This window comes from Melopsittacus undulatus, chromosome 1, assembly GCF_012275295.1.
Source record: "Melopsittacus undulatus isolate bMelUnd1 chromosome 1, bMelUnd1.mat.Z, whole genome shotgun sequence".
Taxonomy (NCBI): domain Eukaryota; kingdom Metazoa; phylum Chordata; class Aves; order Psittaciformes; family Psittaculidae; genus Melopsittacus; species Melopsittacus undulatus.
This window is the reverse complement of record NC_047527.1, coordinates 75,296,082-75,322,278: the sequence shown is the minus strand read 5'-3', so window position 1 is coordinate 75,322,278 and position 26,197 is coordinate 75,296,082. Positions and strand designations below refer to the sequence as shown.

The 26,197-nt window shown below is 36.7% G+C and overlaps 1 protein-coding gene across 2 annotated transcripts in view; it reads left to right on the top strand.

The window, feature by feature from the left end:
- Nucleotides 1-4,745: 4,745 nt before the first annotated feature.
- DNAH5 (dynein axonemal heavy chain 5) overlaps nt 4,746-26,197 on the top strand; it is a 110,988-nt gene continuing 89,536 nt past the window's right edge. Inside the window, exons 1-14 of one of the 2 annotated variants that reach the window (XM_005153361.4) lie at nt 4,746-4,802; nt 10,078-10,212; nt 10,531-10,609; nt 11,801-11,946; nt 13,619-13,840; nt 14,366-14,503; nt 15,086-15,262; nt 15,986-16,099; nt 18,431-18,538; nt 19,248-19,370; nt 20,915-21,130; nt 24,185-24,292; nt 24,774-24,859; nt 25,630-25,951. In XM_005153361.4, the coding sequence (XP_005153418.2) occupies nt 4,746-4,802; nt 10,078-10,212; nt 10,531-10,609; nt 11,801-11,946; nt 13,619-13,840; nt 14,366-14,503; nt 15,086-15,262; nt 15,986-16,099; nt 18,431-18,538; nt 19,248-19,370; nt 20,915-21,130; nt 24,185-24,292; nt 24,774-24,859; nt 25,630-25,951 (2,031 nt within the window). Of the gene's footprint in view, nt 4,803-10,077; nt 10,213-10,530; nt 10,616-11,800; nt 11,947-13,618; nt 13,841-14,365; nt 14,504-15,085; nt 15,263-15,985; nt 16,100-18,430; nt 18,539-19,247; nt 19,371-20,914; nt 21,131-24,184; nt 24,293-24,773; nt 24,860-25,629; nt 25,952-26,197 lie in introns of both variants that reach the window. The other variant, XM_031052856.2, reaches the window with a different exon arrangement.

Genomic DNA, 26,197 nt, shown 5'->3' with positions numbered 1-26,197 from the left:
ATAAGGCCATAGGAGGCTTGATCATTTCTTTCTAAAGGAAGTGGTAATAATACTAAATCATGGCAAGATTTTGTGTGTAGCTGGAGCTAAAGGACAACTTAAATTTTATTACTATTCTGGTTATGCTTTGGGTTAATATACACTTTGGCCTGGGAGATACACCCTTTTGACAATATGGAAAATAAAAGGACTCCTCGCCTTCCTTGCTGACTGCTGAGACAATGGTTCTAAGATGGACTGTGCATTTGCCTAAGGAAAAATCCAAACACACCAGGGATATCTCTGAAGATCTGATCCTTGAACTTTTGAGGTATAAACTAATACCAATTAATGAAAAAAATACGGAGCTGTATGAGTATGAATCTGAGTTTAGAGCTCACTTCTAGGGTGCATGACTTGATGTTAAGCAATTCTGATTTAATCTTAAAAATGCTGAATTAAAAAATATTCTGCTTCCTGGTGGGGCCTGCAGGGAGGAAATAAACCCCTCTACTTCTAAGGTTAAATGAGCAAAAAGTTAATTAGTCCATGAGCTGTTATTACAGTGATATCTTGTTTGCCATGCAACAGCTGGCAAAAATAAACTTTTATTGTTTAATGCTAGACAGCAGCTACTGAATACCATCATTTAGCTTTCACTGCAAGTGGTATCACAGTGTTGTCTCTGTATGTTGTCACTGTAATGTAATGTTGTCACTATACAACAGTATTGTATAGGAATCTGTGAGCTACTTTGTAGGAATGGCTAGTGTGTGCATGTGTTCATGTATACATGCCTATGTATATCAAATGCTTGTTAGATTTTTCTAACTCTAATCCAAGACTTGCTGAATCACCTTTTTGACATAGACTGCTAAGAACTTCAGTGATAGAGAAAAATAGCTTTGGTTGCTATCGTTGCAGTTGTATGAAGAGAATATAGCAGAGTGGGATATGCTTTTCTTTAAGTTCCTCCACTTCTACTCAGTGTGCATTTTCATTTGAGATGTGTAAGTGATCATCTCTGTAAAGGCCAGTTTCGGTTGCCAAACTTTATACAGGCTGGTCTCATCAAAAGCAGCATAAAAGTAATGTATCCTTTCAGCTTTTAACCACTAGATGGTAGCTAGCTGCTACCTGTAATTACCCATAGTAAAAGAAACATTGTTGCCAAAGCTGTGCAGTGTAACACTATTAAAAAATCTTTTGACATTGTGTAATAAACTTTTATAATTCCTAAACTAATATTACTACTTAATATTTTAACCTGAAAAGCTTCCCTCTGATGCAGTTGTTTCTGCTTTTCATGTTTTTTTACTGCATAATGGTGATTTACCCCAGATCTGGCTTACTGGTTTGTAGGGAGCTGAACATAGTTAAGGGTGTCCAGAGACCCATGACAGGCTAATATTAATCTGACAATGTTGAATTATAACACAAGATTGCATATCCTCCTTCATGTATGCATTACATTATTAAAAAGAATGTAACTTCACCATGGATCTTAGACTCCTGGAACATCTGCGGTGTTAAAATCAGAGATCGAATTGTGGATCACCAGTAAAATAAAGATTAAAGGGTAGGGTTTTCTTTTTGTTTGTTTTTTGTTCTGAAGCTGATTAAAACTGCAAGAAAACTTCTTTCAAACGATAAAAATGTTTTTGTAAGTCTTTGCTGATGACACAGAACTGGGAGAAGTGGCTAATATCCCAGAGTGCTGTGCTGTCATTCAGAAGCATCTAGACAGGCTGGAGAGATGGGCAGAGGGGGAGCCTAATGAAGATCAGCAAAGGCAAGTGCAGGGTCCTGCCTCTGGGGAGGAATAACCCCATGCACTGCTACAGGCTTAGGGCTGACCTGCTGGAAAGTAGCTCTGTGGAGAAGAGCCTGGGAGTCCTGGTGGACGATGAGTTGTCCATGAGCCAGCAGCATGCCCTTGTGGCCAAGAAGGCAAATGGTATCCTGGGCTGTGTTAGGAAGAACATTGCCAGCAGGTGAAGGAGGTAATCCTTCCTCTTTAATTAGCTCCGATGCGGCCTCACCTGGAGTACTATGCCCAGTTCTGGGATCCCCAGTACAAGAGGCATGATGCTCCTGGTGCAAGTGTAGTGAAGAACTACTAGAATGATTGAGAGTCTGGAGCACCTCTCCGGTGAGGAAAGGCTAAGGGAGCTGGGTCTGTTCAGCCTAAAGAAGGGAGGATCTAATTAAGGTATATAAGTATCTGAACAGAGAGAGTCAAGATGATGGAGCCAGCCATCTTTGTGAAGCCAGATGGTAGCATGAAGGGCAGAGGGCATAAACTAAACCACAGAAAGTTCCACCTGAAAATGAGGAAGAACTTCTTTACTATGGGGGGTGACTGAGGGTTGTAATAGGTTGCCCAGAGAGGTTGTAGAGTTTCCTTCCTTGGAGATACACAAAAGCCGTGTGGACACAATCCTGAACAATGTGCTCTAGGTGACCCTGCTTGAGCAGGGAGGTTCAACCAGATGATCTCCAGTGGTCCGCTGCAACCTCAACCATTCTGTGGTTCTGTGATGTGTTAAATCTAACAATGTGCTAAAACAAGTAGTCCTTGTTAAATTATTGATTACATGACCTTACCTCAGAGGGAAATGTTCTGTTCAAAAATCTTTAAAATGAGCCTGGATTATTTGGCGTATTTGCATAGCCATGACACACTATTCAAACTAATGCTCTTGTGGATGTAAAGAAAATTCCTAAAGTGATATTTTTATAGCCATTTCAGCAGTTACCGGTTATGCCAAACTTAAGCCTGAGTGTTATTTGTTTTTGTGAGTTGTAAGGCAAAGAATCAATGCAGGTGATATCTTGCATATGGTTGCTGACCAAAAGGTTGCTTAGCCTTTTGGGTTGGTTGCACAAATGGTGTGTTAAATTGGCTTTGCTGGAAGTCTGACTTTTGACTGGAGAACAACAGTGACCTGACAATGGCAGTAAAGTACTCTCTCAACCACTTCATTATTTTCAGTTTTCTTTTTATAACAAGTAATGAGTTGGAAGACCACAGGAAGTTGCTTTCCATAAGCATCAAAATCTTTCCATGACTCTAAGCAAGATCAGTATATCATATAGCACTGTAAATGCAGCCTACTTAAAAGATTCTTGCTGAGAGCTGACTGAAGATGTTTTACAGCTGTAAAGAGCCTTTCTGTGTAAGTTAATGATTTGTGATTATTTGATATTAATACATATATGGGTCTACTTCACAGATTAGAATATTCCCTGTTATAATTCTCAGGCATTTTAATTTTGCAGCCTCTGACTTAATGTAAAATTCCACATTCAAGTTACTTAAATGACTGAGATTTCTGGAATTTGTTGAAGACTATTTCTTTTTGCAGATGATAAATAAGCTCTGCTGGGCTTGCCACTCACAAGTAAGAAAGAACCAGCTGAAGATAGGGAGGTTGAGGGAATCCTTGACTTCAGCAATGATGTGGCTGTGGAGTTTAAAAACCCTGAGAGAAGTGAGCAAGACAACCAGTAGTGTCATAGACTTAGACCTCAGGCCAGCAGATTTTTTACTTCCTCAGGGACCTGCTAGACAGAATCCCATGAAGGACTAGAGGGTTGGACTAGATGTCTAAGCTAGTAGATAATTCCTCAGTGTTCTGAATATGTCCAGGAATTAGCTGTATGTGTAATATTTAATTGCATGTTTAAGGGTTCAGAAAAAGCTATGGGTATTTACTTTTACACTAAATGCAATTTTTTTTCAGTCTTTCTCTTTCAAACATATATGCACAATCAGATTTGACTATAGTAGATGGGGAAAATTGTATGGAAAAATTAGATAATGTGGGGAAAATGGTTTTTACTCATGAGATTTTTATCAACATTGAGGTTGTCAGGTGATTTTAGACATGATTCACATTGGTATGAGTGGAAGCAGAAATATTTAGGGACACATTAAGCCTGAAATAGCTGTAAAACATCTTGTTTTTCTTGTTCCTAATATTGGATCATTAGTTTGTTTTTCTTGGCATTTTCAAGAGGACATCAGATTAGATTCTGTCACTGAAGTGGAAAAAAATAAGGCTATTTTAAGAAGAAAAATCTCAACATTCCTTGCTGGAGAAAAAAAAAAAGTATTAAGTAACCATTGTGTAACTGAGAAATAACTGAGACTGAGTGTGCTGGCATAAAAATACGAATGGAAAATTGGGTAATTTAGTAGTCTGTAGGTAAAAGCTGTCTGAAAGCTGCTTGACTGTTGTTGCTATATATTTAAACAGTCATCTGTGATAAGGAAAAAGATGTCTATTGACAGGAGGATTGCTTAAGAAGGCTAAACACAAATCAGATAAGCAGTTATAAGATTTACTTTTGCAAATAGTTATGTTGCCCTTCAACGTGATGAATTGTATGGAGTGGTGTTTGCATATAAACAGTATCACCTTAACAACACTGCTTGGTGGCAGTAATTTTCAGCTCCTAACCTACAGGCAGTAAACTCTGATGGTTAGAGATCTTTAGTTTCTAAAGGAGTCCAATTTAGGTTTCAAGTAATTTAAATGCACATTAGAACTGAATTTTAAACACAGAGATAAAGTTAACAGTTGTTGACTTTTTAGGGCCTTCTTGTCTTTTCTTATTTTGGTGTTGCTGCAGATAAGAAATGAAAGAAATAAGAGCAAAAGGTTGGAGGGTGAGCACAAAATAATGAAACAAGAAGCTTGCTCCATGGTTTAAGACTTCTTGCTGAAAAACAGTGCTTGATGCTTGTACCAAATAGTACAATGTTTAGAGCTGGAAGAAAGCATCTTTGGAAACAGAGCATTGGCAGAGTTATAAAGGTAAGGAAAACCGAACTTTGGACTAGGTAGAGAGAAGTAACTGCATAGTTTAAACAAAGGTGTGAAATGAGAGGGTAGGGGGTGTAAAAAAACGTGTTTTGAAATGGTTTAAGTGGGTAATGTTGGTTTCAAAAAGCATTCTAATTACGTAAAAATGGATAAACTTTGCCTTTTAAAGCAAAACATATTTTAGGACAGGTATTTGTCATGAGAAGTATGTTTGTTTTTGTGTAGCTGGTCTTATAACTTAATTGATAGAGTATCAATCAAAGCTTTGAAAGACAGATTTGCATTTGGAGATACTTATGCATTTGACTACTTTTACTTGTATCTTGTCCATATTGTTGCACTGGTCTGGTAATAGGATAATTTCACAATCATTAGACCAGTGCAATAAAAAGTTTGATGCTAAATCTGGCAACAAAACAGGGGTGGCCTCTGCCATCAAGGAAAACTGATGTTTATCTTTACTTTTCCCATACTTGTAAAATGGGAATGGAGATTTGAGGATGCTACGTAGCACTAAGAAACCATAATAAAATACAGAAACCACTAAGACACTTAGGCTAATTTTAAAAGCTTTGAACAAGTTATTCCTGAGTTAATGCAATGCCATAACAAATGGGAAAGCTCTGCTTGATGTTTGAGACTTAAGAGCCACTAAGGGGCTTGTGCTGATTCTGTAGGGTATTTGTTTTTTGGAGAAGAGTGAATAAAAAGGTGTGTGTCTGTTGAAAACTCAGGCTACTTGGAAAGTGTAAAATGATTTGGAATTTACTTTTACAGGGAAATCAATGAGCAATATTTAGGCAATATAAAACATTAAAGTAAAATGAGAGACAAGTTAAAGGACAGACAGAGGAATGCCATGTTGATTAGATAGATTTTGAGTAAGAGAGTAAATTCGCAGTAATGTACTCCTACTTTTTGACTCTTTTACAATTGATCTTCCCAATAAAGTTTAAGTGTATTGCTCATCCGTCAGGCTTTGATCTGAGTGTGTCTAAATTCAGTAATGAATGATATTCTAACAACCAAGTGCAGCATTGCTAAATAAACTGTGCTCAGAAACAAGTTTTAACTTGTGCAGTTATGACTTGCATACTAAACATTCATGCTAACTCTATTTAGAATGTCTGCAAACACATTAGCAACTGCCCACTGTAATGGAGAAGTTGGCAATAGTCAGTATTTGGTTTCTAAGACTGTTGTCTCAAGGGGAGGACCCCTAGCACCTCTGACTTCTGAAATTTTAGTACATTCTGCTCAAATATGTATATTTATACACTCTTGTGATAGTTAGAAAATGCTTAAAAAAACCCAACAAATGAAAACCAACAGACAATCCAAACATAATTTAATCCCCACTTGTTGTTTCAGATTGATGATGTGATGTCTATAGGTATGAGTATGCTAAAACAGCTTTAGGAATCTTCCCTTTATTCTGCTTCAGGTGAAGATGTCTAATTTTCTGTGCTATTTTTTTTTTTTGCATTAGGAATTTTAAGGGTTTATGGGATGTAAACCAAGTTACTTATTATAACCAGCTTAATCATCAAAAGTAACTTTCAGTTAATTATTTTAGCTTTGGACTTACATCTGTTGTGTGCGAAAGAATGACCTTTCATACCTTTGTAACTTACTAAGAGGTAGAAAAGAAACCCAAAACTGAATGTGGTGGTGCTTCTCTTCTTTATACCAAGAACTGAGGTAAAGCAGTATAATTTGAACTTGGACAGTCCTCCCATGTATCTGAGTGAGAAAGCATTTTTCTTTTGCAACTACTGTTCCACCTGGATTTTCCAAAATCATGGGTCATTATGAGGAGTCTTTGTTTTATGACCTTGATCAGAATTGCTGTTGATACTTTTCAGGGTTTGCATGTAAGCATTACTGCATTTACCATCAACTCTTCCCTTACCTGCATAAACGAGAGCTTATGTGTTTTAGCAATCCTTCCATCTTCAAATCTTAATCTTCCAGTGTTCTATTAAATATTGTTTATTCAAATTACATAAAACTGCCTGCTTGTCTTTTTTGTTTTGGCTTGGTTGGTTTTTTTGTTTGTTTTTGTTTTGTTTGTTTTTTACAGAGGCTGTTTGGGGATATGTACTTCTGTAGTGTATCCTGCAGGATGTAGAATACACAGAAACTCCTAGGCCATGACCACATTGCTGGTTTAAAGCAAGATGTGAGGGTAGTTAAAGTTAGTGTCTTGAAGTCGAAAGACTGAATTTTGGAGGAGGTTGGTGAATTCCTTCACTGAAGTTCTGGTTGATACAAACGGTTTGAAGGCCTGAAATGCATCACTGGACAAAAATCACAAAGGAAACAAATCTGGAATAGAAATCTACTTGTTCCTCCATGAGCCTTTTGCTCATTTACATCTGGCCCTTACAGATGGAGGGGAGGGAAAGAATGAGAGGTAGAAAGCTCAACATTTTCTTATAATTTATTTGTTGATGTTCCTCATCTTAAGCAAAGAATATCTTATTTTTTTTTTAAGTGGTATGCAAAAAGAAACTGATATTTTGACTAGCTTCCAGTTTAGTTTGGGTGTTTTCAAATATTTAAATTAATGACATACTATTGAAAGCATTGAAGTTAGGTTTCTTCTACTTTTTGGGGGACAACTGAGTCCTAAAAGTGAGGCAGAATTGTCTTCATCTGACTGCAACATGTGAAAAGTGAGCTTTTGATTAGGAAAAACTTCATTTGGGGAGAAGTTCTTAGAAATGGCAGATCATCAAAATATGGAAGCAGGACAGGCAGGATGTGTTCTTGAATTGCATTGTAGCAGCTATCAAGAAAAACATGCGTGTAACTTGTAGCAATTGAATGTCCACTGGAACAATGCAAATGCCTTTCAGAAATTACATGATAAATACAAGTGAATGTCTTTAATAATTATAGAACTATATCTTTACTATTGAGCTAAAAATTCCTTGGATTCTATAGGTAAACTTCATTAAAATAATGTAAGTTAACTAGATTTTTACAGTTTTGTGACATATTAACAAGAAGCTCTTGTTGTGGGACTTAGACATAAAATATTGCATAAAGCTATGTGAACAGCTATGCACACTAGCTACTATATCTGTCATAGAGCTTGAGAGACAGCAGTTAAAGGACTGGAAACACTAAAAGAACTGAAACAAATGTTGGGGCATGATTTCCTGGTTTGAGAAGGTGCTCATGATTTCAGCATACATAAACAGCAACTTGTAGAAGAAATGGAGACTATGAACATATCACAGGGCCATTCGTATAGGTGGAGTTGGGAACTGGTAACTAATGTAAGATGAATACCATGTGTAGCAATGTATCTGAAGTTCTATACAGGAAACACAGCAGAATATAGAAGTATTCTCTGTAGTTAAAGTAAAAGAAAGAGGTTTTTGCTAGATAAAATAGAAGCTAACGAATTGGCAGAGTATTGGTTGTATTTTTCTATGTTAAAGATGCATCATCAGTTGTGCTCAAATTACTGAAATAACAGTTTCTACTGTTATAATATAGTGTGAAGCTGATTCAGCCCAAAATGGTTGCTTTTTCTGTGCCTAACTAGGGGGAAAATTTCTATGCTGATTTTAGAACATGTAGGAAAGGCTAATCCTATGGTGACATTTCACTTTTGGGAAGGTGGTGACTGCTTTAGGGAATGACAGAGGCAAAACAGCATGAAGTACATGTACAAATTAGTCTGCTATGCATTCATCAGGTGTGTCTGTGTATGTTTGTCTTTCACAGGGAAAAACATTTCTGGTGCATTCAGCATTTATAAAAGCATGCTAGTAATTATGAGTTTACCGAATATTTGAAAATTCCTCCAGAAAGTAGGAAAGATGCTTACATAAGGGTATAAAATGTATTACGCAAGTCCTATTGGCTCTGCAGAAGCTTGTGGATAAATCACTGGTGCATACTTTAAACAGTTACTAGTTTGTTTATTTTTCATAATCACTGGGGAAATAAAGATTGAATTTACCACCAATGAAACATACTTCTAAATTTCTTTTGGAAATGAAATGATATTAAATCTTGTAATCCACAAGCACAATACCAGTAACTATTCCAGAAGGTTATTTTGTTTATAATATAATGATGTGTATTACATATGGGAATTCAATTTAATTAGAAGAGTAGGCATACTGCTTGAAGAATGGTATAATAACTATAGTTAAGCACATTTGTAAACACTTGTGTACCTTGAAGCTTGTGGCTTGTTTTACTTCCATTATATCAAAGAGATAAGGTATAAAACCTCAGTTCCCTCCAGCAGCATCTGTCTTTATTAGAGAATGCTTACAATATCTTCCACAAATAACAAAGATGTGTCCGAATCCTATCTTGATGATCATACATGACTAGACTTGAAAATCTGGGACTAAGGATTTAGGGTGTTGAAGATAACTTGCAGAATGATGGAGCTGTCCATGGCAACTGAGGCAGACTCCAGTTGTGATGCAACTGAAATAATTTATTGAGTGAGCTTATAGGCTTTTTATAGACCCCTGCCTAGCAGTTAGTAATTGTTGGTATCTGTTAGTTTCTTTTTAGTACCTTTTGCAGCATCATACACTTTTCTCAACCAGTCATATTATTGTTCACCTGCCTTTGCTTGAACAACTTACTTGTTCTCGGATGTATAAGCACATTTCTCTGTTACCACTTTCTGTTACATTATTACTTTCCATTTTCCCTTAAACACACATTCTTTCCTCCCCTCAGTCCACACTGGAGACTTTCATTAGCTCTGGGAGAGTCCCGGATACAACATTACACCTTTGTCTTCAGTAACTTCTTTGTTTCAATGTCTACAGCTCTCAGTGATTAGCTTGGTGTTCTAGCTTTGAGTCCTCTTGATTCCCATGGTTCGCAGCTGATGAGGGTCAGGATGTTCATGCTCTTGTTCAGGTCTGCTGGCACAGCTTCTTGTGCAGCATTCCTCACACCTCTCTCTCTCTCTCTGTCTCCTTCCTCTCCAACCTCTCCTCTGTCTCCTCCCTCCCACCTCAAGCTTTCAGCAAATAGTATTGCACAAAAGACTGATGATAGAGATTTTGTGCTAAATCTGAAAATATAACCCAGGGAGCCAACTGCAAAATTGTAGTGGGTAGCTTATAAAAATAATAATTTGTGTGCCTTAAGAATATAAATCAGAAGTATGGAAGGTTGTAATAATCTTTACCTTTTAAAAGAAATTTTAGAATTTGATTTTTGTCTTCAAAATAGATTGTGAATTATTTATTGTCCACTTTGTGTTTTGTAACAGCAAAAGCTCAAGGAAGAAAGGGAGGCTAAACGTGCCAGGCTGGATGGCAGGCATGACTACTTACTGGACACCATTGCCTGCTGTGTGAATCTGGACAAAGCAGAAGTAGAAGATGAAATTCTTGATGGCAACCAGGTAATCTGATGAATTTGGTAGTGAATCCCATAGGGTGCTTTAGAATTGATTGTATCATACTCTGTGAGATATTTATCAGATTTTGTGTCTGAGATTACTCTAGTTATCTCTTAAAAAAAATGTCTCTCAGCAGTTTGTAATTAAGTTGAAAACAGGTGTTCTTACTTTCAGAACCTATTGTGATGATTTTGAAACTTATTAGATATTTTGCTTTCCAGTGGTTATAGTTAGCACAATAAGTTCTGTGACTGTATTTAATGCAAAAATCCCTTTTAATTGCGGGTATGCTATGCATAATCTCAACATGATCTCAAACAGATAGAGCGCATTGACAAATTTCTGGCCCCTGGAGGTCTCCGTCATCTGATGTTCTACTATCAAGATGTGGAGACGACGGGTACAGGTAAACAAACTTGGGTTCTCCAGCAGCATATAATAGTTGTGCTGAGCAAGTATGCAAGGAAAAAGCAATTACTAAAGTTCTTATGTGCTGGGGCTTAAGGGAGGTTAAGTTTGGTTGTACTGGGACACCAGTCCTTGTTCATGAAATGAGGATTGATAAAATTACTGTGCACTTCCACATACTGCTTGTATGCAGCAGCAAGGTATTCCGTTGTGAGCCCAGCAACCCTTGTCTGGGGGGGGCTGTACAATGATTTTCAGTAGTCAAATGATGACTTTAACATGAGGTGAGCAGTGACAGGTGCTCTGCCCCTCCCTGTCACACCACCAGTCTTCCCTAGAATCTCTTCACATTTCTTGGCACTTGACTGTTCATCCAGATGGTCCCGCCACGAATGGCCCCAGGAGGCGTGCAGGATGTGTAGTAAGGCCATTATCCCAGAATTACCTTTTGCTCATATCCCATTTCCTTCCTCAGTGCCCACATGTTATCACACCTCTAGGGAAAGCCTATAGGGTTAGGAGGGGGACTTATGGGTGGCCACCTTATCCAAAAATAGGGATCTCTGGGCACATGGTCACATGCCTGAAAGAGAAAAGGGTAAGGAACCTGATATTTTTTGCATTGTTTTGGATGTTGTCCTTTAACTACTGGTATCAGCAATTCACCTTTTGATCTTTCTGTTGTTGCAATGTCTCACTAAGATGTATATGCACACAATTTTACTCTAAAGGAACATTAGGAAACTAGTATCACAGAAGCAACATGGCCAAAACCACAATTTAAGATGTTTATTCCCTCCTCCCTTCCACCTCAACCCAAGACACTGCTGCTGTTGCTGACTCTTTACAACTGTTACCAAGAGCTTAAATGTGGGAGCAGCATATTCAGTGATTCTGAACTTCTGCTTAGAAGAAATAGAAAAGAAATAAGTTACTAGAAATAAAAGGCTTTTGATGTGAGAATGAGAAAATTATATTAAATAGTTCTTACTGTGCTTTGAGGACTCTGGATGCTGCATGCTGTGAGTGGGTAGTCCCATGGGGTGGTTCCTAGGGGCTGGGACTCAAGAGATACACAAATGATGACTGAACTGTTTGTTTAGAAAACTTTTATTTGAATAAATAATCAGTGCATTTTAAATATTTCTTTTATTTGAATCTATAGAGCAATTTGTCCTTCCAGAAACAGGAATAACCTCTCATTTGACAAAAAAAAGGAAACCTAAAGTATTTGTGACAGAGGGAAAAGGAGTTGCTTTAACTGGTATATGCATTTTCTTCATTAGATCTAGTCTTTTTAAACACATCACAACTGAGAATATTTGCCAGGTAAGAGTCAGTGACTATTGGTTACTGTACATCATCTTGTTTAAGTTTTGTCTTAGGGTATTTGCTCTCACTACATGGTATGACAGCCTTTGATATGGAGGCATGAGCAAAAGGACACAGTTTCTTTATGTGAAACACAAAGCAAAACAGGAGGGGAAGGGAAAAACTCCAACATTATCTAGTAGTTGCAAATTGAAGTGTATCATTGCTATGAAAAAATTATGCTAAAGGAGAAAATTGATAGTAATTAGAATAACAAAGAGTAATTAGTCAATACCTAAATAATAAGCTGTTTAATTTCAATAAGTGCTAGCAAGTCAATTAAAAAAACTATCAAGTATGGCTTTGTTTTGGGGAGTGTACATGCAAATTATATACAAACAAATTTTTACTGGTGAAAGACTCCTTAAATCTATGACAATCTGAAGTGAAAAAAGCTGGATCGTGTGCTGCAGTAATGGGGAGAACAGAGTAAAAGGTGGGGTATCCCACACCTGTAAGTTATCAGAGTGGTAAAGGAAGAATGATGGACTGAGAATTTAGTGTCATGGAAAACTTTCAATGCACTTTAAAATAGGGGCTTTCAAGTACAGCCTCTAAACAAGCAAATTTTAACTTTCCCCATCTCTTCTAGGAGTGGGAAAAAACCAAACCAAAACCTCTTTAAAACAACTTTAAAATTGTATTTTGCCCAGATAGGCGAGAAATAGAAGAGCAAAGTGTGGGTGAGCTAGTGTCATCATCTGGTTATTATGATTTTTACACATATATGCTTTAAAGTTTTATGCTAACTTCTTAATTTTTATTTTTTATGATTTTGAAAGGTCTGACTTAGATTTTAGCCAGTTATATACTATTTAATATTTGAAGAGGTTTGTTTTTTTTTTTTTCTTATTAATAGTGCTTGCAAGCTGGTATACACAAATGAAAGATGTGTAAATCAGACTTCTTCACAAGTAATGATAGAGCCCTTGATGATAGTAAGGGATACCTTAAAGCTAGTAAAGACAAGCTGTAAAGTAAAGCTGGTATGTGTGAGGATGCATCTAATGTATGACTCTTGAATACAAGTTGTTTGGTGTTAAATTATGTTACTGAAAAATACCATGTGGTACCTGCTAATGAAGAAAAATATGGCTGGCAGATTAATGTAATTTATCTTAGAAGTCAGAAGAATGATTTTCAGAATGTCTCTTTCAAACCAGATAAAGGTATTCTTTATGGACCAAAACCTTTGGGCAACTGCAAATCAGGTTTAACTGTAGTTCATAACTCCTCTGGTATTTAAGCCTTTTAAATGCATTGATCTCTGCTTACATGTATGTATATATATCCGAATATATTAAAAAATAAAATTCTGGTAGCTTTAGAAGTGGCAGACTAGAATAATTTTATTCACCCACGTAAGCTGAGCTTTATAAGTAATGGTCTTTTATACTCTCATTGTATTTTGAAGTGTTTTCAGAACTTTGTTTCCTCAGTTTTGTATGGTAAACTGTGACCATGTGCAAATATTGCAGCCCCTGTTAGCAAGAATTGTGCTGGTGGTGCTTGAAGGGCACTTGAATCGGTAATTTTGAGGTGATCAAGGCAATAGGACAGGAATAAATACAATGATGGCAAAGTTTTTTTTTTTTTTTCTATTTTAACTTGTACTGTGTTTCTTTTACAGGAAGTAAATTTTAATATGATGAATGTAGGTCGAGATGGCTTACTAAGAAGTGTTGAGCGGTTGATGTTGGAAATCTTTATTCCAGCCTTACAGACTATGGACCATGGCTGGATTGAACTTGTTGAACCTCAACTAGCTTCAAGTGTTAAGCAGAACTTCCTTTATTCTCTTGAAGCATTTGTTAGTGTGCTATCAGGAACTCAGCAAAGTCTGTTAGAAAAGGTAGTATGTTCACGTGGCAAAGACACTGAGCTAGCTGAAGAATGTCTCTTGTTCTGGAGTGCTTGAATTAACTGCTGTTACAGAATACTCGTAAAAATTGCTTTTGTTAAACTGGACAAAACCAACCTTTTTTTTCTTTGTTGTCATCAGTTGTGTGTTGATCGGTGGCTTTAACAATTCTGCAGGTGCTTCTATTCTTGTTTATTCTGGTGCCATTAACCATTTGAGCTATTAATTACTTGAATCTCCAATGGCTGTTTCCACTCTTAAATCACGAATGATTAATGCCTGACAACTGGTTGCTTTAACTGTTATTTTCTACTCAGCCTTTGTGAAGGAAAGAGCATAGAGCACAAGGTGCAGGCCAGTGAATTCTCCAGATTCTAATGTCCAATTCTGACTCACACCAGCTTAATTTAAGCTGAAGTGGGAATATTAAGGGGGGCAATCAGTTACTTTTTGAAGTTTCTGGATTATATGTTACGAATATTTCAACATTTCAAGGTTTTTTAACCTGTGTTTTAGATCAATCTGAAGAATTGTGAAACATATGATCTGAAAACTCTAAGAGGACCTTCAGATTACTTGATGGCTGCTAACAGCACAGATGCTCTTGAAAAAATAGAAGTCTGCATGAAAGGATGGACCAAACAAATTGAGCAGGTGATAATATTGGGGAATTGTAAAATACGACAACATCTGTATATTGACATATGATGAGGTTAATTGTGTTGGTGTATAGCTACTTTTCTATAAAATTAGATGTGATCAATCCCTGTATTTTAAAGCATTGTTTGCATTTTGTGTGCTTCTGCATGAGAGTATTATTGAGAGATTTTTCTATCTACTGGCATACATGTGCCTTCAGAAGCTTAGACTATGTTTTTGGTAGTCATCTACTCTTAAAGTAGAAAACAGTAATTCTCAGTGTATTTAATAAACAAAAGGAACAAAATAGTTCACTGAACACTATTCTCAGTGGTCAAAATTTCACTTTGAAACATACTTTGCAGGTTATTTGCAGAAAATGTAATTTTCTGTAACAGTGCCCTTGAGATACTACTCGCTTTTTGGCTCAGAACTAAAAAAGCCATGCAAAATTAAGGCCTCTTATGTGAGATGGTGGCTGAGTTGGGTAATTTATTGTGGGAGGTTAATACTGGAAGTTAAATTATGAATTAACCATAGTATCCATGCAGATAAAAAATATTAACATCATTCAATAATATTATTCTATGATAAAAGGTACTTGCAGAAAATGATCAGTTGAGAAAGGAAGCTGATGACCTTGGACCACGAGCAGAGCTTGATTATTGGAAAAAGAGATTGTCAAAATTCAACTACCTTACAGACCAGCTGAAGAGCCCAGATGTGAAGGCAGTGCTTGGAGTACTCACTGCTGCTAAATCCAAGCTGCTGAAGGTTACTATTTGACTTATGATGGATATAAAGACTAGAAACGCTCTGTATACTGTAGTTCATTTTGGCAATGTGTGTAACATTGCTGGTGGGGAAAATATTGAAGCATATTTGGCTTTTGTTTTCTTTGTCCTTTCCTAATTCACATCTTGGGTAGATAAAATTTAAATTTATCATAATTTATTTGGAGAAGACTGAGAATCCCTTTTGTCTAAAGGCTGATAATGTTCTGCATCCACATGGTTCAACAGAAATAAATACTTATAAATCCTTGAAAAGCTGATCATTAAATCAGAAATTGATTTAATGAATTTGGTATTTAATGAAAAGAAAAACCCCATCACTTTGTCATGCTTTTACAGTGCCTCTCAAAACTGCTTGTGGGGTCATAACTTCTCACATTGACACAACAAAGTTAAAATCACAAATAGAAAAGTAAGTGAATAAGACATGAGACAAATGTTCATCACTCCATCAAGCAAAAATAGTTAACAGATGATGTCTGTATATTTTAGAGCAGCTTATCTTGACACTGCTACTGACATAATCTGTTGAGCTGACTGGTCTAAACTATGTTCAAAGTCAAGTAACTGAAGTGAAAAAAGGACTTGCTCCTCATTTTGGGTAAACAAGTAACTCGTAACAGATCTGTACTTCTAAATGTGTTTGAAGACTAATAACAAAACAGCTTGGGTTTATTTTTCTTTCCTAACTGTTTATTTTTAGAACTGGCAAGCATTGGATATTCGCATCACGGATGCAGCAAATGAAGCTAAAGATAATGTGAAGTATCTCTATTCTCTGGAAAAATATTATGACCCATTATACAGTAGTGATCCTGTAAGCAGAACTTTTTAATTCTTAACATAAATCTCTTGAGGCCACTAAAATTAACGTATTTTGCAGGATCAGTTTGGAAATTATGTATGTAGCATTTGAGGTATGCACCTCCAGCTTGACACTTTTTTCAGTTATGCTGAAAGTGGCCTGATGGGATTTCTGACTACAAAGTACTTGTTATTTTCTTGCTGTGGTATCTATGCAGCTTTTGGTCTGATGATGGGACTGGATTCTGTGCTATGGGAGGAAGTGAAATCTTTGAGATTAGAAAAAAAATAAAAAATGGTGTGTGTGTAGGTGAACCTAGTGCTATGCTAAAGACAAAGGCTGGGCTTTTGTCTTTGTGTTGGTGGCCACGTCATGCTTAGCCAAACATTTATAACGCAATCTTCAGCTACTTGGGTTAGGAAAACAAATACAGTTATGCAAATATTCAGGTGTAAATATAAACGACCCTCTTGTAACATAGTAACAGGACATTACAATCATAACAAGTAGCAAACAAAGCCAGCCAACCTAAAGCACAGGATAGGAGGAAGGATTCTTACTCTCCCATTATACACTAGAGTAGGTGGTAAATTATTGCTTCTATTTAAACTTACTTTTCAGCTAACTGTATGCATTTTTATAGTCAGAGACACATGAAGAATATCTACAAAGATTCAAAGCTTTGATCATCCAAGCTACCTTTCTTTCTCTCTCCATACTTTTCCCAAGGTGAAATTGCTTCCAAACAGTGCTCTGGGCAGCCATGCTACAGCTCTGTTTGTTTCCACTTACTACATGCTATTAGAACAGTGTGTTCTTTCAGTGTTTCCAATATGATATTTGAGTCACTCTGGTGAAATGTTGGGTATGATATCCATAGAAACTACAGTTAAAGTTAAATATGTTTGCTACTGGCACTGTGCAAGATCTGTTCAACTTGATCTGCTTTGTGCTCCCCATACTGGCTTTTTCCAAAGAGGAAGTAGTGCCATCTTAGTGATGTTTAGTTTTGAGGAGAGTACAGAACTTGGGGTGGAAGCCATTGAGGTATGGAGAGTGTACCTTTTCCTTACTGATATTTATCATTAAAATATGAAGAAGCAGTTTGTCAGTAGAGTAAAACTGGCATTTCTTTGAAATTCAGACATGAAATCCTTGCCTGGCCTCTTCATGGGCTGCAGACAGGATTCCTGGGGTCTTGATGCTTCTCTTCAAAGTATTTAGCAAAAGGCATTTCTCTTGTACACAAGAGTTATGGAAAACCATATAGGGTAATTGAGAATTAAAATGGTGTCGTGGTTTAACCTTGGTTATGGTCTAAGCACTCTCTCACTCCCACTCCCCAACAGGATGCAGGGAGAATTTAGCATGAAAAAGCTCATGTATTTTTTAAGATAAAGGGATCACTTACCCATTATAATAATGGATGAAACAAACTTGACTTGGAACAAAGTAACTGAAGTTACTGACAGTTATAATGGATTTAGGTAGTGAGAAACAAAGACAAAAATTAAACCCACATCTCCCCACCACTTCAACCCTCAACTCCTGACTTCTTCATCCTCAGAGCACCACAAAGGGATGGGGACTGTGAGGCTGCAGTCAGTTTGTATGGCTCCTTGTCCTATGCTTTTCCCTGCTGTGGCCTGGGGGCCCTTGGGGCTCGCAGGGCTGTTTCTCACCTGGCTCCCCGGCTGCCGGGTAGCATTCTCCCCTTACACAGACTTTCTCCGAAGCGCCCTCCCCTGGCTGAGGGGTTCAGCTCTGCCCTGCAGTGGGGCCATTGGAGCTGGCTGGGACCAGCCTCTCCTCTCAAGGGCTGCCTCTCTCGCCAGCACCCGCGGACCTGCACCCCAAAGAATGGTGTAGAAGATCATCTCCTCCCAGACAATTAATCTACTGTATTAATTTTTTTATTACCTAAATGCCACTACTATAGGAAGGTTGGTTGTAGTTCCTTTCTTCAAATGACTGCTATGAGGCTTAATGTAATCTTTTTATGAATCTATTTATCTACAAGCTTAGATCAGGTTTAGTAAAAGTGTGTACAGACATGCAATTTTCGGTGAAAATAAGTGGTACTTTTGGAAAAGCCTTTGTCTTTATCAAATTTCAATTGTTATCAGAACATATCCAGCCAAGACTAGTGAATTTTTTTTCCCTAAAATTGAACTGGAGAGCTTGGGGGTGAAGTAGGACAGACCCAGGGAAAGAGAGGCAAAATGTTAAGGAGACCACGTTCGTAATGCTCCTGTGTTCTCTAATTAGATGTTGAGCTAATGCATGGCAACAGAAGTATTCAGTACAGAAATGCTACAGTTCAGACTCTGTGTTTCTTTCCAGGTGTCCATGGTGGATGCTATTCCAGGGCTCATAAATGCAATAAAAATGGTTCAGAGTATCTCTGAATATTACAACACATCTGAAAAGATATCCTCGCTGTTTGTGAAGGTTGGTGCTTTAGCATGAAAGGAAATTTTTAGGGATTTTTCTGTGTGTTATTGCTTGATTATGAGACAGAATACATAAAGGGAGCAAGCAATTGAAGAGGCAACATTTTGGTCAGTTTAATGCTGCTTTTTGAATGTTTAAAGAATCAGAAGTAGTGATAAAAAACTAGTTCAAAGTTACAATTTATATTATTGTCTGTAATTTGGAGTTGTAAGAATTTTTTCAGACTTCTTGAAGATCCAGGGCTGTTCTTAACCCTGGTATGAATTGATTGAGGAACTTTCTGTTACAGTGAGTTTTATCTGTGGTGAACTGTTTTTTGTAGCCCTTAAACCTTCTTATATTTGCATAAAGAAGGAAATGCAGTTGGAAGGACAACCTGTTCTTCAATGATCATAGTCTCTTGATTTTACCTCTGCTTTCAGAAGTGTGTCTTCTCAGTTTTATGATGGTGTAGTTCTCAGTGTCATTTCAGGGTTGGTACAAAGTGTTTAGGTTTAAGGTGAGCATAGTTAATCAACAATGTTCTGATGGTGTAACGATCTGGGGGCTTGATATTACAGGGGGAAAAGCGTATGTATGCAGCTGGTGTTTGGTACTGCTATTTAAAGCCAGTGGAGTGAATGGTAGGGAATGAGACTGAAAGAAGGGCAAATTCTGCTTTGTCTTGAAATGTTTTTTTTTTTCACAAGATGAAAATTGTTCTTAGGTGACCAATCAGATGATTGCGGCATGTAAATCTTACATTACAAACAACAATACAGCCACCATCTGGAATCAACCCCAGGAGAGTGTTATGGAAAAGCTACAAGCAGCCATTAGGCTTAAACAGGTAGGTGGGAGAGCACAAGGAAAACAATGTAAGATGAGATTTAGGAGCACATGGTTAGGAAAACTTTATACAAGGAAGCAATGTTGTAATGGCTGAAAATGAAAAAATTGAAAATACCCTTAGGAACTGAAGCATTTATATTATGACTAACAGGGAATTTAGACCAGTGTCTGTTTATCTTCCAGAAACAGGATTTTGATGGTTAGCCTAACTTAACTATGCTTCTTATATGAGAATTACTTAGATTGTCATGTCTGAGTTTCCTTAGAAAGTTTCTTACATGATGAAGATGAGTGTGTGATAGAAACAAAAACAGAGCGAGTTACCGAGCTGAATGTATTTCAAAGATATGTGGATAAGCCAAACCTTTAGAAAGGGCAGTTCAGTGAACTGAGAATTCAGCCATTGCAGGTTGCATCCAGTCAGAGCATCTTCTGTTTCAATTTATGCCCGTTGCTCCCTGGCCTCTGTTACTTTGAAGAGCCTAGTTCCATCTTTCTAATAACTTCCCTGTAGATTTCAGAAGGTTCATTTTAGGATTTCTCTCTTTCTACTTTTTGATTCTTTACAATATGCGATTGGAAGACTAGAAGTTTATCCTGATACTTTCTGAAAAAGCAAATCTTGCATGCTTCTAGTACAAATTAGTGTAAACTTATATGATGTCTTAGCATCAGCAGTGAGTAGTAAGTTTGTGTATTTCTATAAACATATAGTAAATGATTCAGTTGCTGCATTAAAATATGGTGAAGGATTAGTTTATTTCAGTCTGGTGAGTTCCTAAAGCTTTCAGAAATCAACAGATTAAAACTTAAAATTTGAATCACTTAACAAATTTAGGAAACTCTGGGCCTTTTTTATTAGTATTTCCAAGTGGGGTTATTCATATGTATACTTGATAAAGAAATAATGAACATTGTATTGTAAATATTATTTTCTTGAAAGAAACCATTTCAAGCAAATCTGTTGGCTATGAGAACTGTGCGTAGGAAGAATTTAATTTTAACATATTTGAAGCAGTTTTTGTGACCAGCTAATAAGAATGCAGAATGAAAACTGGAAGCTGCTGACTTTAGAAGGGTTTTAGTTCTGGAAAGTGATTTTAGAAAATTTGAAATATTATTACTCAATAAAACTGCTCAGCACACAATCATTATTTTCCATCTCTGAAAACTGAAATCTGGGTTGTCATCTTGGATATTCAGTAAACATATCAAGCCCTGCTGTAAAATAGAGGAAACTGAATTTCATGCTAGCTAAGGATGGAATGTATAAATATATAAATGTGCAGTTCATTGATTTGATAAAATGTGTGATCCTGTAACGGTATGGTTGGGTTAGTTTTCAGAGACAAATCCTGCTACTGAGTTTATAGTTCTCATGATCATTTATTGATAAAAATTCTACTTGCTATCAAGATAGGAAAATATCTGTCTGCCTAAAGTGTTCTACCTAATGATAGTGCCCTTTATTATATGCTTAACTTCTTTTTTTCTGTTGTTTTTTTTTAATTTTTTTAACGAATTCTTTTTTTTTTTTTCCAGGAATATCAGAATTGCTTTCGCAAGGTAAAAGAGAAATTAGAACAAAATCCGGCTGAAAGACAGTTTGCTTTTAGTGAGGTGTATATCTTTGGAAAATTTGAATCCTTTCATCGACGTCTGGTAAAGATAATAGATGTTTTCAATACTGTGAAAACCTACTCAGTTCTACAGGAGTCTAAGATAGAGGGATTGGAAGGAATGAGCACAAAATATGAGGTACACAGTAAATTTTGGATATCCTGTCCGTCTGACTTGAACTTTAAACAGCAAATAATTATGAAAATTAGAAATGTGTTTATCAAGAGAAAAATTAACTCTAATTTGTGCTAAAATTACCAAGTAGTACTTAGTGATGTAACTGTGTGATTGCTGGGGAAGCGAGCAGACAAGGTGAAAAGAAGCAGGTGGGCATGTGAAGGAGGTGTGTTTTTACTTTTACTTGTTTCTTTGAGCAATTGGAGCCATGGTTTTATGTTATGATCCAGAGAAAAACTGAGAAGTGTAACATTTCTGTCTTTATGAACATTTTGCTAGCTATGAAAGTGTACCGTGGCCAAAATTGCAGCAGGGTGAAATAAGTCCCCTTTCAATTTCTGTGCTGCATAAATACAAACAAATATAACTTTGATTTCTTTAAATAAGTTATTTGAAAAACCTGTACCAAGTGAATACAAACCCCCAAAACCTTGAACACTCAGACTGACTTTTTTCATTAAGGAAATATGTCCCTCCTCATAGCAGGGGAGTTGTTGTACCTGGATGATCTTCAAGGTCCCTTCTAATCCAAAGCATTTTATGTTTCTATGAAATAGTGAGCTTAATTCCAACAAAACAAATTGTTAAATTTACATAAAATCTTTACTCTAAATCCAGAGTACAATCATCTGCTCTGTGTTTTATGAGGTCAGAAAGAAGTATTTCACAGATGGCTATCTTTAGGGAGGGAGAAGAAGAGAAATAGCTGGTCTGCGCTGGAAAGCTCTTACAGTTTAAGCTTTTTCTTCAGTAACAGCAAAATCCTTTTGCTTGTTAGTATTACTATTCAGGCTTCTTTCTTGATCCTTTTATTTAGTAGGAGCAAGACTTGAACAACAAGGATCTCTTCTAAGAATATGAATATGTTAAATCATGGTATTTTCCTTCCTTCCTTCCAAGATTAACTTTCTTTTCTAGAAAGAATTTTCTAAGCCTGAGTTAACTTACCTTATTTTATGTCTTTCTTAGTGCAGTATCATATTGATGGTAATTATAATATTTTTATGTTTTATGTATGTAATATTATAAGTATATATATTACATTATAGTATATAATTACTATAATTATGATAATTATACATTATAATAGAAAACAATTATTGTAAATATTAAAATAAATCAGAAGTATTCAATGTGTGGAGTTTGCAGACTGCTTTTAATGATCACATGTGATACAGTGTCAGTGCAGGCAACTGTGGCATTCTAATTTGCTTTACTCTATCCATTTTCTTTTTGTTATGACCACAAGTAAGTCACTTTGTTTTAGTTTAATAACCGTAGGGTCAAATATGAGCTTTCCTGTTGCGGTCTGTGGTTTTGATTCCTTGACTGCATCCTTCACAACAGTCAGTTTTCTTTTTTGTTCTCTTCAATAGTCTTCTGAGAAGAAACCTAGGCACAAGTAGAAGGCTAGCTTAGTCCAAGACTATTCCACATGGGCAGGGTAGGTGTGTGCTGCTCTAGATTTTGCTTCATTCACTAAGACCTTCTCTCTAAAGCTATGCCAGCAGGCACAGCTTTTCTCCGCAACTCAGACTGCTGAGGATTTTCAGGTTGTGCTATGAAAATACTTTATTGATAGGCTGCAACACAGACATTTATTTGAGGTATTTGTATTTTAAAAGCTGCCTGTGACCATTAGTCCAGGCTGTGGTGCAGTATGCAAACTGGATGCAGCTATACTGCATTATCTATTGCAGCACTCAATCCTAAAGTAAGAGCTTTGTGTGAGATGTAGTTCATAGAATCAGAGAATGGTTAGTGTTAGGAAGGACCTTAAAAGTCATTTAGCTCGAATTCCCTGCCATGGGCAGGTATGCCTTCCACTAGATCAGGTTGATCTATGCACTTTCCATCTTGGCATTCACGACTGCCAAGGATGGAGCATTCACTACCTCTCTGGGCATCCTGTTTCAGTGTCTCACCACTCTTACAGGAAAGGATTTCTTCCGTACATACAACCTAAATCTCCCCTGGTTTAGTTTGCACCCATTTCCTCTTGTTCAATCACTACAGTTCCTGATGAAGAGTCCCTCTCTGGTACCCTTGTATGCCCCCTTCAGATATTGGAAGGCTGCTGCAAGATCAATTTAATTTGCTGGGTAGGAGTGGGCTGGTGAGGGGAAATTATACATTCTTTGGCAGAAAATACTACATGGAAGATTCTAGATAGTACACATAAATGGCAGAAAGTGATTGTACTTTTTTAATAGTGATAACGTTGAAGTACTGAAGTATTTGATGTAGACCATCGCTACAGTTATGTGACTCATTACATGGTTTGAAAAATGTTTACAATAGGAAGTTATTATGTTGCAAGTGTTTACCACTTAGTTGCTATCTGGGATTTGCTTGTTTTTAGAGGAAAAGATGGAAATATTATTTACAGCAAAACAATAAAGATGGAGTTCCTTTGACTTATAAAAAAATGATGGAAGTCTGCTGTGCTGAAAATATACTGGGCTTTGTAGCTGTACTGTGGTAAACTACTAGGTTGTTGAACAGCGGCTCAGCTCAAGGGTGATGCTGATTAAGATGTACTTTCATTTGAGTGGAAAGAAGCTATGTAAGAGAATCCTAAAATAATAGGTTCCAGGCTGGTGATATGCTGCTTCTTACTGTGTCTTTCAAACTGTCTGTTTTTCTGTGGAATCAGCTAGTTTAAAGAGATGGAAAAAGCTAATGTGAAACTATTTTCCTGTGTTGAGCTGCATAAGAGAGTAGTTAATGGATAACAAATATCTTTGAGGAAAAGCAAGAATATGAACTTTCTGTCAGTTCTAGTTGACTTAAAACAGAAGTAAACAATAAAAATGAAATTCATGTGACCATTGCAACAACTTGAAAATATCATGTAAGCAATTTGCTTATATTGCTCAGTAAATAAATGTAAACTAATGGCAAAGGTAAAATGAGAATGTGAACAGCCCATTGTACTAAATATTTTTGAGTGGTAAGTCTTTGTGGTAAGACAATTTTTTTTTGGTGATTTTCTTTGTCTGTGACACTGTTTAGAGCATTGTGGACATCATGAAGAAAAGGCATTACAATTTCTTGGATCAAAGGAAGATTGATTTTGACCAAGACTATGAAGAGTTTTGCAAAGAAATAAATGACCTTCATGTAGGTTTTATGATTCAAATATTGTAATTTACTGATGAATCCTTCTGAAAACATTTTTTTTAATTACTGTACTTTATTTGGAAGTTCAATAGTAATTTTAACACAAATGGTTGATTTTGTTGGGTGACAGGGAGCATAGCACAAATAAGTCAAACAATTAACTTTCTCATAATTCTGAAATCAGAAGTTTGTGGAAGGAAAGTTTATCTGTGGAAGATGGTGGAACATTTGAGGGTACAAAAGCTTTTGTTGGTTGCACAACCCCGGAGGGAATGTAGAAAGATAATGCCTTGAAATTTGTCTGTATTTTGTTTAATCCTTAAGAGGAGGAAGAAGGGGAAAATTGATAATTAGTGGGGTTAGCTTAATATAAATAATGTTCCAATATAGTGCATGATAAATCCTGTAGAATAATATCTGGCATGTTTGAGGTGTGTACCTTATCCAGTTCTCTCGTGTAGAATTATTTGCTCTCTTTTAGAATCAATTAAGGGTTTTCATGGACACCACTTTTGAAAATATTCTGAACACTGAAAGAGCACTGAGTACACTGAAGAAATTTGAAAGGTAGTATGTCCTCTCTAGATTGCTGGAATTCTGCCTGGCAATGGAAATAACGCTTTAAGGATGATGGGAAATGGGTGGGGCTGAGCAGGAGGCGTCTCCTTTAAATACAAAAAACCCCAGCTCAACCTTTTCTCACTTGTCCAGCTCTGTTAAGGGGTATCTTTCTAGCAGTGTGGATAAATAAACCCTACTTTTTTTGTATCAGAAAATGCAAAGCATAAGTGGACTTTGTATTTAATATTTCAAAAATAACATAAGTACAGGAATACTTTATGGCTGCTAGCATAATTACCTTATCTTTGTCCTTTAACCATAACATTAATTTGTTACCACAATGAAGTTAGGAGAGAATAAATGCTTGTATTAGGAGACAGTGAAATTTTTCTTGATAAATTCACACTGTTGCAATGCACCCTCAGTCTTTATTACATCAGTCTTCTTATAATACTCTGTTTACTGGAGTAGACTGCTAGTGGTGGATTGGTTACAGTCTGCTGCACATAATTTTAGCTCAGTTTTGGAAAACACTGACAAAACAGAAAATGTGTAGGCTAACTTGGAAACTTTTATCATTTGACCTAAATCTCGGTTGCTTAGAATCAGGTTGTGACAGCATTTCTTTCAAGCTTTAGTGAAAATTCAGCTGCTAAAGTAGTTATTTCCTATATAGTGCAAGGGAATCTGAAACAACTGTGTTTTCCAACAATGCATCAGGAGAATTTCAGAACTATTGAAGGATTTTTTAAAGTAATTATTATTTTTCTAAGCAGATTACAAATCCCAAATCTTGGCATCGATGAAAGGTATCAGAAAATACTCCAAAACTATGGCCATGACATAGAAACAGTCTGTAAGATCTACACTAAACAGAAGCATGACCCTCCGCTGGCTCGTAATCTGCCTCCAATAGCTGGTAAAATCTTGTGGGCACGCAACCTATTCCATAGGATCCAGCAGCCCATGGAGGCTTTCCAGCAGCACCCAGCTGTTCTGCAAACACCAGATGGCAAGCGCGTAATCCGCAACTACAACAAAGTAGCAAAAGTTCTTGTGAAGTTTGAAGTGATCTACCACAGAGGATGGCTTCAGCAGGTAAGCCAGCTGATTTTGATCATGATACCTTAAAAAGAATGTGGTGGATTTTGTTGTTGGTAGACTACTAACATCTAGCTTTACAGTCCAGATCGGATTCCTGTTGTTTCAGGCCTCAATGAAACACTCAGAGCAATGTGAAGGAATCTCTGCTTAATAACAGTAGTCTGGTACAGTGAGCTATAGACTCAGGCTACCTCCTAAGTGAAGAAAGGAGAAAAGCTACTTTATAATATACAGCACCTG